The sequence below is a fragment of the Gracilinanus agilis genome, chromosome 3 (genome assembly GCF_016433145.1).
Source record: "Gracilinanus agilis isolate LMUSP501 chromosome 3, AgileGrace, whole genome shotgun sequence".
NCBI classification, from domain to species: Eukaryota; Metazoa; Chordata; class Mammalia; order Didelphimorphia; family Didelphidae; genus Gracilinanus; species Gracilinanus agilis.
In genome coordinates, this window is record NC_058132.1 from 642,279,502 (window position 1) to 642,291,586 (window position 12,085).

Sequence of the window (12,085 nt, forward strand, 5' to 3'; positions counted from 1 at the left end):
TTCTTCTTCTTCTTCTTCTTCTTCTTCTTCTTCTTCTTCTTCTTCTTCTTCTTCTTCTTCTTCTTCTTCTTCTTCCTCTTCTTCCTCCTCCTCCCCTCCTCCTCCTCCCAACCTTCTTCTTTCTTCTTCATCATCATTGTCGTTATCATGACCACCATCATCAACAAGCATTTATTAAGTGACTACTGCTTGCCAGGCACTGTGTTAAGCACCGTGGTAGAATTCCTAGCACAATTCTGGAAGAATGCTGAAGTCTTTTGGCATTCTTGATTTCTCTCTGAATCTGCAGATCTTCTGCAGTGTGCCTAATTTCACTCCTTATCTCTCCAAGTAGACCTGAGCTAGTGGCAATCTTCTTTTCTCATAAAGGTTGCATGGCACTGTGATGCTTCAGAGATGTGAATGCACATGTATGCATGTGTGTGCACACGTGTGCAAAATGTGCCATTTACTTAGTTGTTTCTATGATTTTCACCAACAGAGTGTCAGATGAAAGTCCTGCAGTCAGTCAACAAACAAACCCCTCAGGCTGTGCTTGTTTGCATGAGTCTAAGCTGGAGAAACTGTGACTGTGGGAACTCCCAAAGCACTTGGCTCCGGAGTAGCCAAGATCTCCGGATGGGCCTCTTCTCTTGAAGGATTTCTTTCTCTGTCCAATGAGGGTATTGGACTAGAAGGCCTCCTCCCAGTCCTTTGAGGGCCTCTATGGAAGTCTCTGGCTAACGGGTGGTGGGCTAAGACAACGCAAAGGAGGAGAGGACCAGAATCCTTTGCTCACCTCTATTTCCCAGCCCTTCTTTCCCCTGGGCTGACTTTAAACATGCCAAACACCTACACAGGGCAGGTGTGCCAGGGGAGATGAATAGGACTCAAGGAAACATCTGAAATTTTCCATGTCATTTTCCCTCCAGTTACTATGTCGGCATGTGTGGTGATGGAGCGAATGACTGTGGGGTGAGTAGAAATTCCCCTTCTGTTGTCCAGCTTTCCTGGGAAGGCCAGGTGGCTGGGTTCTACCTCCTCCTCTCCTCTTAGTCTCCCCTTTATCCTTCTGCCATTCATTGCCATTATTGCTCATTTGAGTTTAGACAAGAGACAGAGAGCCTGAGAGCAGATTTGCTACCCATCCTCAACTGCCATGGCAAGCTTACTGAAGGGCCTTAGAGACCATCTTGCCCAACTCCTTATTTGACAGAGGAAGAAAGTGAGGCCTAGAGAGGAGAGGGACAGGTACAAGGTCATTTGGTTAGAAGGGATGGACTCAGAGTACAAAGACTTTCCCGACGCTGAGCCCGGTACCCTTCCTACATGCCATGCTTCTTCCCTCAAAAAACCTCTAAAGCAACAGTTCTCAAGTGATCATCCCCAGATATCCAGGCAGGAGAGCCTCAGGGTCATTGCCAAGGGATCACGGATTCATCTCTGCATCCCACGTTGCTGTTTCTTAACTCGATGTAACTCCCAGCGAGAGTTTGGGTAACAAGCAAACAAAGAGGTTTTCTGCCCACTGAATGGATGACGGACACTCCTCTCCCAGACATCCGTTCCCATTCCTTCAGCTATCTGGAGATGAAGTGATGGAGTCAATACACAATGAGAGGAAGCCCCAGGAATTCAGCATCTCTTTACTGTACTTGGAGGATGGGGGATGAGGAGGCAGAAGCCATCATTCCAGATCCTACCTCAGAGACTCACTTCATGAGGAAGCTCGGATCCAGCTTTGAATCTCCCAGAGCTGGCTTCCTCCTCCATCCGATCTGGAACCTGGACAAGACAGCCATTGAGGTCCCTTGCTGCTCTAGAGCTAGACTCCTTTCTTGGCATTCAAAGAATCCCAAGAGGAGAACCTTGACCATGTGGCCATCTGTGCATATTTATTTGTTAAACAGGAGAGCTCGTCCCCAGAAAGCTTGGGAGCCACTTGCCGTCTTAGAGATCAGGTCATTCAAGCTGCAGATTTCATCGAGGCCCCGTGGAGCCACTTCCCCAAGGGCCACAGCTAGGGCGCTCAGCGTGAAGGAAGTTGAATCCAGTGGAAGGGCAAGGGCGAGAGACTTTGGGGAGGGGGCAGAAGAAATGCTCATCCAGAGAGAGGCCACACAAGAAGGTCTCGAAGGCCGATTCCATGTTTGTATTCGGTGATTGCCCTGCAATGGTCCCGTAGAATTATCATGCAGTATTAAGCCAGGGGCTCTTAAGTCACCGGCCAGGGAAAAGTCATTCATTCTGGGCAGTTACTTGCTCCATAGCTTGGAATTTTCCCTTGGCCTTCCAGCGTTTCTAACTGGAGAATCAGTTCCCCAGATGGAGCTTCCAGGCAATGATTTGTGCCCACACTTCCCAGATGGGCTTGGTGCAATACATCCAGGGGATTGTAATGGCCGCTTTGGGGAGGAGTGCCACGATTTCCTCTTCACGGGCAATGTATCTCGATGTGCTCAATTCTCATGTGTGACATAAAACTTTCATTACAGGCTTTGAAAATGGCCCATGCTGGCATCTCGCTGTCTGAGCAAGAAGCGTCTGTGGCTTCTCCTTTCACCTCCAAAACAGCTAACATAGAGTGTGTGCCACACCTGATCAGGTCAGTCACCCAGCCAGAGGGGCACCATTTTGGCCAAATGGGTGGCACCACTTTAGACAGATTTTAGATGAACTGAAAATGGAAAAGACGTGGCTCCAAGCAATGGGTACAAAGGAGAATGAAAAGTGTAATCCGAGGAGCAGGGTACAGCTACAGCAGGTCTAACCTGAGCACACCGACCTGGGAACAGATGCCAAAGAGGTGTTTAGCCGTCTCTCCATTCATTTACTCATCCGTCTCTTCCTTCATTCGTTTGTTCTTTTGTTTCTCCCATCCAACTTGAACTTACATAGGCGTTTCCGATACAGGAGTAGAACCACGTGTGTCCCCACTGAATTTCTTCTTGCTTGGTGTGGGGCAGTGCTCTGGCCTTCTGGGATCTTCGGGGAGCCAGATTCTGTCATCGCCCTTCCTGCCTCTGACTTCTTTCTGGGCTGTCACAGAGCCAAACACGCTACCCTCAGAGAGGGCTTTGCCAGCACTCTCCACACACCCATGAGGTCTCTCTTGTAGTATCCATCATGTGCAACATTTTCTCAAATTCTTTTCCCTCTGAAACATCCTCTTCTTTCTCCTTCCTCCTCCTTCTTTTCCTCCTCCCTCTCCTCTGTCTTCTCTGCCTTTGCTTTGACCAAATCCCTTTATCTTTCTTCATCCCAGTGTGTCTTCTCTTGTCAGGAAGAAAGTAACTATGAGGTAAAAGTATCAAGGGAGGGCATGCTGGGCATGGGGGACAGCCAATGCAAAGATATGGAGAGAAGAGGTGGGACATAGTAACATTTTGTTAGAAGGGAATGTTCAGTCTGAAGTTGATATTGAAACGTTTCTGTATCAGACCACCAAGTCACTAAACCCTCATTCTGTCCCAGTGAAAACCTCCTGGGAGAAGACATGAACCTCACTTTATTTTCTTTTTCTTCGTGAATAGGGAAGGAAGAGCTGCGTTGGTGTCTTCCTTTGGAGTGTTTAAGTACCTCACCATGTACGGAATCATTCAGTTCATTGGCACATCTCTGCTTTACTGGGTAGGCGTCAAAGACCATTCATTCCTTCTCAGCTCAGCTGGGCTTTTTGCCACCAAGACAGGTACATGGCAGGGGAAGGGTTAGGGAGAATTTTGTTTGTGCCCAGATGGGTTTGAGTCAGAGAAGGAAGGGAATTTCATTTCTTGGAAGCCTCACAGAAATACGGAAGACCCTTAATGAGTGCTCTCTCCCACCCCACCCGCAGTGGACCCCCATCTGTCTCCCCTCTCCCCATGTCCATGTCAAGTGGCCTGTGATGTCTCTGGTGACATTTTGGGTGTCGTTCTCCCAACCCACCAATACTAGTTCTTGTCTAAGTTCTTCATTGGCAAAGGCCGCCGTTTCCCCCCAGACTCCTCTCCTCACCAAGCCAGCCCCAACATGTGTAACCGTATATTTTCTTCTCTTTTAGCAGTTACAACTTTTTGGGAACTACCAGTACATGATGCAGGATGTGGCCATCACCCTGATGGTCTGTCTAACAAGTAAGCCCCTTCATGAAGCTCAGGGAGGGGGTGGCTCTGGAAGAACCCTTCATCCAGGAAACCTGTTCTCTTGTGAATGTCAGGATGGGAACCGAGCTAGAGCCACTTTGTACCAACCCGTCAGGGGCCAAGTCTTTGGGCCCACACACTCAGCTGGAATCCTGTGGAAGGTCTCCTGTCCGTCACCGATTTAGCCAAAGAGAACAATAGGGTCTGTCAGACCCTAGAACCACACCTAGTGAGTGGGAATGTGGGGACCTACTTAGACATCAAAGCAGCATCTCAAGAAACCTAGAAAATGAGGGGGGGCCTCATTTGACCCATCCCTTGCCTTGGGGGGATGTTGGTCAACTGGCATGTGGCCTTGTTATATGGGATCAATTGACCTTCTTGGAGTTTCTTCCAGTGACATTTTTCCTGGGTCCTGATCCCAGTTCTTAGTAAGTGAGAGAAGTGGCGGCCCCAGCAGAGAACAGAGAAAAGGCTTTCTTTTTTGGCCATTAATGTGAAGGCAAGAAGAAAGAAATCCATCACCTGCCAAAGTCCCCCAAAGGCTTTTGCACAACATCTTAAAACATGCGAAGTTGGCACCAGTCATTTATTTTAAGAACCCAAAGATGAATCACTGTGTTATGCACGAGGGACTGGGGTGCTATCACTTTGGCTTTATGAGATGGAAATGTCTGTTCATAATCCAGAAAAGTTTTCTTTCAATATATACCATTAGTATCACCAGGGCCCCCTGATCCCAAGAATAATCTGGATGTCACGCTGCCTCTGCCGGCCACTCAAAGGGGATCTGCATGATGCATCTCCGATCAAGGCCAACAAAATCAAAAACTCAAAATAATGCCATCCTGTCCTGCTCACTAACCTTCTGAGTATCACCTGTAGGGGCTCTAGTGGTCAGACCAGGAAGGAGCTAGAGGGGTAGGAAAATGGCAGGAATGAGATTCCGGAGGCCCGAGTCCTGGTTCCTAGTTCCACATTAATATGTCCTAGCAGTGAAAGCTGGCGCATAATCTTTTGTCAGTCTGGACTTCAGGGGTCAGACTCTTTGGGAAGTCAGTCAGCATGGTAGGATGGAAACATCATTCACTGGATTTAGTCACAAGACTTGGGTTCGAATCCCAACTGCTCTTTATAAACTGTGCTACCCTGGGAAAGTTCTCTCATCACTCTGGGTTTCTCTTTTTTTTACATGTAAAATGAAAGCTTGATGAGATAGCCTTGAAGGTCTCTTCCATCTCTGGAGACTGGGAACTCCATTAAAACTGACTTCTTTGGAGAGGCAGCACATTTTAGTGGACAGAATAGTAGATCTGGAGTCCAGGAGACCCGAGGTCAAATCCTGCCTCAGATGCTTCCTAGCTGGTCACATTTTCCTCATCTGTCATTGAAGGACCAGATTTAGTGATCTATATGGTCATTCCTAGCTACACGATCCTGGGGTTCATCCTGGGCTCGATGCTCACACATGGAACAGTCAATCCTCTTGATTCTTTCACTTCCCACGTGGCCTTCCTTGGATAGAAATCCTGTGAAATCCACCTTAATGGAGGCTGGCTGGATAAAAAGCATGAGTTGATGAAGGAGCTGTCCAGCAAAATCCTGGCAAAAAATCCTAGAGGGGGTCATTTCCTACATGAAAGGTAGCCTGATATGGACTGTCTGGGCCAAAGGAAAGCACCAGAGACTGTTCCCACCTTGAGGAAGTGTGACCAAAAGAGAAATCACAGTCACCAGCGTTTCTAGCCTGCAAAATTCCCTGAACTCTTCCTCCAAGTCTCAACTCGTCTTTTAATGCTCGATGAGGAAAGCGTCCTCAGGTCTTAACCCCAGAGCTAGAAGGGATTTCAGAGGAAATAGAGTCCAACTCCTACTTTTTACAGAGGAAGAAATGGAGACCGAGGGAGGTTAGTGATGTTCCCAGGGTCATTCAGCTAGTAGTAAGTGGAGAGACAGTAACATCAGTTTTGGGGAACCATGAGATGGGACTGGTAAAAGACTGGTCTTCAGGGATTCACTGAGGACAATGATGGCTGGTAATGACTTCATTATGTTAGGGAAACCATCATTCCAAAAGGTGCCCTCATCATGGGCTCTCCAACATGTGCCAGCTGCTTGGATGGGCACTTCTGCATCCATCAAAGTTCTTCTAACATTGACAAAGTCATGCCTAGTTCCTGGCCTTTAGTCCAGGCCAAGAACATTGAGAAGGAAGAGATTAAAACATCCTCTGGAGTCTCTGCTCTGGAAGGCCATTGGCAAAGGGAAGGACTTAGATCTCAGCTAAGACTCCTTCCAGCTCCCAAAGTAGGAGCGATGCTACAGGTTCAATTCCAGATACATTCAATGCAACTGGATCCAGTTCAACATTTATTAAGCACCCACTATGGAGAATGCTGCTGTGGTTGTAGATAAGAAGATCCTTTGGGAATATGTAGGGGGAAAGAAGAAGAAACAGTTTGATCTAAGAGTTCCACCATCCTGCAAGCTGGACTGTACCCCAAGTCTTGCCTGTTCCTCAATCTCCCTACATATCATCATAACTGAAACTTCTCTGACGGAACCCCTTTCTGGGCCCCTCCCCCAGTGACCCAAATTCCAAGTCCTGAGTTTATTCTGAAACTACTTTCACGTGTCAGAAGTTCTATGAGCAGCCAGATTTCATGGAATGTGAGTTAGTCTGGGAGTCAGAAGATCTGCATTGGAATCCTGGCTCTCCTACTTTCTGCTGGAGGCAAAACATTTCAAATATCTGAGCCTCAGTTTATCCTTCTGTCAAATGCGAGGATTCAACCCAGATAGCTTCTAAGGTCCTTTCTTGCTCCCAACTCTTGGACCTCTAAAGCCTTTACTATTTGGGCTCCCATCAGGATTAGAGGTCCAGTCCCTTTAGGCTTGGGTTGACAGTTGTCGATACTCCATAAAATAGTCATTCCCTCATTGGCCAGATGAGAAGCATTTCTGATTGGACAAAGGCTAATTCTGAAATCATAGCCACGAAGTCCACAGCTCAGCCTGCAAACTCGGACAAACCTTCCGAGCTTCATGTAGAATCCAAACAAGTTTGTGGTCTTCTCGTGAAGTCCCCAGGTTTCCCTCTCTGCCATCATGCAAAATCTTTCTTTCCATTTTGGACTGATTTTATAAGTATAGAAAACTCCGGGCACAAAACTCCCTCTACCAACGTAGGCCACTAATTTGCTTCCACAGGCAGTCTTAGCGAGTTACTTGGGGATGTTGAAAGCTTAAGCGATTTGGCAATGTACATTAGAGGTGAAATTTGAACCCAGATCATCTTGACTCAGACCAGTTCTTTATTCTCTGTGTCTTGCAGCCTCACAGGATGACAATCGATCACTTAAATCCATTCTTAGCAATGATTTTATGTATTCATACATACACACATATAATGTATTTATATACACACATAAGATGCCTTTCACATATTTACTTATACACGTGCCGTATGGAGGTAGTGAAGCTGTACAGTGGTCAGACCACTGGGCCTCGGGTCCTGAAGACCTGAGTTCAAATCCAGTCATAGACATTAGCTGTGTGTGATCCTGGGCAAGTCACTTCACTTCTGTTTGCCTCAGTCCGTTGGAGAAGGAAATGGCAGACCATTCCAGCCTCTTTGCCGAGAAAATCCCATGGACAGTAGTGACGTGTGCCAGAAGTTCTAAGAGCAGCCAGATTTCATGGAACATGAGCTAGCTTGGGAGTCGGAAGATCTGGGTTGGAATCCTGGCTCTCCTACTCTCTCCACAGGGTCATGAACTGAATACCAGAATAAGAACAACATGTATGTGTATGTTCTGTAGACGTATAAGACGCATGTAGCTCCAGGTGACAGTTGAGGTGGGGAAGGGCTCCATGGAACTGCTCTTTCATTCAGAATGAAGCTTCCTCTGAGCTCCTCTCTTCTAAGATGTCACCCGAGACAGCAGACCAGAAAATATCCCATTCCAAGGGGCAGTTTTGGTGGGACTGATCCTGAGGTGCACTTCAGAATTCTGCCTGGAGCCATATAGCTTCCTAGTTCTGCATGATTGGATTTGAACTCAGGTCTTCCTGACCCTAGGCCCAGTGCTCTGTCCTGTGCATTAGCTTCCTCTTTCTCATTTCTAGCTCAGGCCTGAGGACCCAGAGGATGGTTGAGGGGTTTAGATGCATGGAGAGATGACACAAACCTTCTCTGGGTGGTTTTCTCCCAACGTGGGCACAGGAACCATGGAGAACTGACCTTCTTTTCCTTTTCCTTGTCAGTGAGCTCCACTCATGCCTACCCAAAGCTGGCTCCGTACCGACCTGCTGGGCAGCTCATCTCGCCTCCCCTGTTGCTTTCTGTCTTTCTGAACACCTGCTTTTCCGGCATCGTGCAGATCTGGGCTTTCCTCTTTGTGAAGCAGCAGCCTTGGTACTGTGAGGTGCATCGGTACAGGTGAGGCTGGAGGGACCGAGGGGGCAAAAGGACAAAATTCCATTGAGTGTCTGCAGTCTGATGTTGGGTGCTGGAGCCTTCGTTCTTCTAGAAAGAGGAGACTCTGTCTTATAATCAGAGACCTCAGAGAGGAGCTTCTACAGCACACCACCCCCAACTTATCAACCTTCCAGACTCCTCTCCCTGGCTTCTACAGCCCTCCCTAGCAAGAAAAGCTCCTTTCCATTTCATTTTATTGCCATCTTAAGTACAATGCTATACTGAGGATTATAGCCTCATACTGTGGGGCACGGCACAATATCACCCAGAGGATAGTACTGTGTGGGGTTGTAAAACACCTCCATGGAATAATCCATTATGCTGCAGAATTCCAGAGCGTGTGCCATTGCACAGTGCTGGGGGCAGCGCACCATAACTGTACTCTCCAAAACAGTACACTGTTATATGGCACTCCGCTCTCTCCCACTTCTCTCCTCTCCTGTGCTCTGCAGATGATGCCATGCCATCCCTCCCATCCCTCCAATCCTTCCCATCCCATCCCATCCCATATCTTTAGGGTCTCATAACCCTCTTAAAAATTACAATGGAGGGCAGCTGGGTAGCTCAATGGATTGAGAATCAGGCCTAGAGACGGGAGGTCCTAGGTTCAAATTGACCTCAGACACTTCCCAGCTATGTGACCCTGGGCAAGTCACTTGACCCCCATTGCCCACCCTTACCACTCTTCCACCTAGGAGCCAATACACAGAAGTTAAGGGTTTAAAAAAATTACAATGGACATCCCTTCCCCACCAAAGTACTTTTGTTAATCTGAGTTATAGATATTAATGTTTATTGTATGAGAAATTAAAGCAACTTATTATTATTACAAAAATAGATTTGGCCCATAGACCCCCTAAAAGATTCCCTGAGTGTCCATGAGCCACACTTTGGAAGGAACCACTAGTCATATATTATACTGAGGTAGCAAAGTGGCTAGTGGCTCTTGTTAGACTTTGAGTTAGGAAGCTCCAAGTTTAAATCTTGCATCATGCGCCAGCTCTGTGACTCAGGGTAAGTCACTTGACCTCTGTTTCCTTTAGTTTCCTCGTCTGTAAAATGGGGTTAATAATAGCACTTACCTTATAGGGTTGCTTCGAGGATCTGATGAGACTATTTGCCAAGCCCCCCCCAACAGACATTAAAGCTGCTCTGTCAGTGGTAGCCCTCATCCCTATGCCCTTGTGTACCACACCTTCCTGAATGTATTAACGAGAGCATTGCCCACTGTACCCTGTTGCGCCATCCTGGACAGAGCAGGCACTGCCTCCTCTTTGACTTTGTATCTTCTGAACCTAGAACAATGTCTAGCATTTGGCAGGCACTCAATAATTGCTTCTTTCTTGGTAGTTTCTATGTCACTCTAATATACGAGGCATTGACCATGTTTGGTCTTTTGGAGCCAGTGAGAAGCAGCGTACTCTAAAGGACAGAGAATCAGCCTCAGAGCCTGAGACTCAATGCAGGGTGAATCCCCCTTCTGACACATCAGATCCAGAGGAAGTCATTTCACTCCTCAGTGGTCCTGGGAACTTACAGAGCATTGATGGGCTTTGGGGAGTTCTCCACTAGGGGCTCCCTACACAGATGAAATCACAGCTCTGGTCAATTAACATACTGTTTCTTCTAGCATTTGTGACCGCCTTTGTTATTTTCTAGACCTTCTCTCTCTACATGAGGACTGGCCTCCTTTTCTCCCAAGGTCCATTACTTTTCATTGGATTCTCATTTTGTTTTTCTATTTGTTTCTCCTCAAAGTCTTCAAGTCGCCATGGTAACCAAATTCCTTTGCGATTTTCCGAGCTACTGGTCATTCTTGTACCCAACCAAGTCATTCCATACTCTCCTCCCTTCATCTGGGAATGGCCAAGTCCACCAGGGCCAGTGGTCCTCTTTGCCATTAACAAAATGCTGCTGCCATGTTATTTGGGACAATCTTCAGGCCAGTTGGGCTCCATCTGCCTGCCCCTCCTTTCCTTGTTTCTAGAAGATTATTTCAGGAGGGATGGGATCACAATTTGGACTCTAGTCATGTCTGCTGCCTTCTGCTTTGGATGTGTCTCTCTTATGCTTTTGAAAGCACAAAGAAAAAATGGAGGGGAGGCTCCTGCTCCTGCTAATAGAGCAAGAAGACCCTTTCTGAGCAAACCAGCCTTGGGGAATCAAAATTAAAGATGGCCCCACTTCATTACCTGTGTTCAGTGAAGAATCAAAGCTTCCTTCTCCAGTGCTTGTCTGAAACCCTCCCAGAGCTGCCTGCTTTTCTTCCTTCCCTTTCTCAGCAGGCTAACTGGATGATAAACCCTTTTCCAAGTCATCCCTCCCTCTGGATTATTGCTGGGGGGTGGCAAGCAGTGCCTTGGTATGTGAATACCCCTCAGAGGAAGCCAATCGTTGTCTTTTATTCACAGCCATGCCAACACAGGGCACAGCACAGAATCACTTCTCTCACCATGAAGTAATAAACAGCAGAGAACAAAGGCTGCGTTCTGTGGTACCTTGATGTCCACGGATGTGAATATGAACAAGAGGATCATCCTGCCTTGCCCGTAGTCTAGGAACACATCCAGAAGAATTCTGCTACTTGCCAATGCCCCAGTTCTCATGCCACCCTCTCTCTTGTTAGGGGCCCCATTTCTATTGCATCCTCACTTGTATGTGACTCAATCCCTGAATAAGTCTTTATTAGGCACCTGCCATGCCAGGCTCTGGGCTAGGCACCAGGAATCCAAGTACAAAGAGTGAATCCACCCTTGCCCACCAGGCACTCACATTCTAATGTGGCTGAGAAGGATAAAGCTAACTCCCCAGGGTTACTGCACATACATGTTCTACGTTCTTCTTTGGCTCACACGAGGGTAGTGTTGTGTGGAGATGCAAAGCATGGAATCCCTGCAAAGGTACAGGGATAGCCTCACCCAAAGTTCTCCAGGGGGTCCCTTGGAATTCTGGGTGAGGCTATCCCTGTACCTTTGCAGGGATTCCATGCTTTGCATCTCCACACAACAGTAGGCATATGTATGTTGTGTCTCCTAATAAAAATACCCTCCCGGAAGGCACGGGCCATTCACTCTTTTTACATGTTCTCTTGCATCTCCTCACTAATTAAAAAGTAAATAAATCCTTGGTGACTGTTGATTGACCAGGAAGCTTGATGCTCAGTCCAGCTAAGCAGCCAAAGTGCATCCCTGACTGGTCCACAGGCACTCCCTGATGCTGGTTTAAGGACTGGGAAATGGGTCCAAACTATTGGAGCTTGCTGGGGCTTTGTGCTGAGAATGGGATGACAAGGAAACTGTATTTTGGTAAAGTCTCATGGACTGGCGGGGTCAGTGCTGCATGCCTGTGTCTTCCTCAGTGTCTGGGTGTTGACGAATCTGTGATCAAGCCTTTCTGGGCCTTTTCCATCTTAGTCTTTGCATGTCTATGCTTAGTACCATTCCTGGGCATTTAGAAAGAAGGCCCTTAAGAAAGTCCTGTGGCTTGCATGATCGACTAAGCC

At 47.3% G+C, this 12,085-nt stretch overlaps 1 protein-coding gene across 1 annotated transcript in view; it reads left to right on the plus strand.

Annotated features, from left to right (window-relative positions):
- The window catches only part of ATP13A5 (ATPase 13A5), a 110,016-nt gene that overhangs the window by 81,411 nt on the left and 16,520 nt on the right, over window positions 1-12,085 (plus strand). Inside the window, exons 23-27 of the mRNA XM_044669503.1 lie at window positions 912-954; window positions 2,475-2,584; window positions 3,513-3,609; window positions 4,022-4,094; window positions 8,370-8,544. Of these exons, the coding sequence (XP_044525438.1) occupies window positions 912-954; window positions 2,475-2,584; window positions 3,513-3,609; window positions 4,022-4,094; window positions 8,370-8,544 (498 nt within the window). The remainder of the gene's footprint in view (window positions 1-911; window positions 955-2,474; window positions 2,585-3,512; window positions 3,610-4,021; window positions 4,095-8,369; window positions 8,545-12,085) is intronic.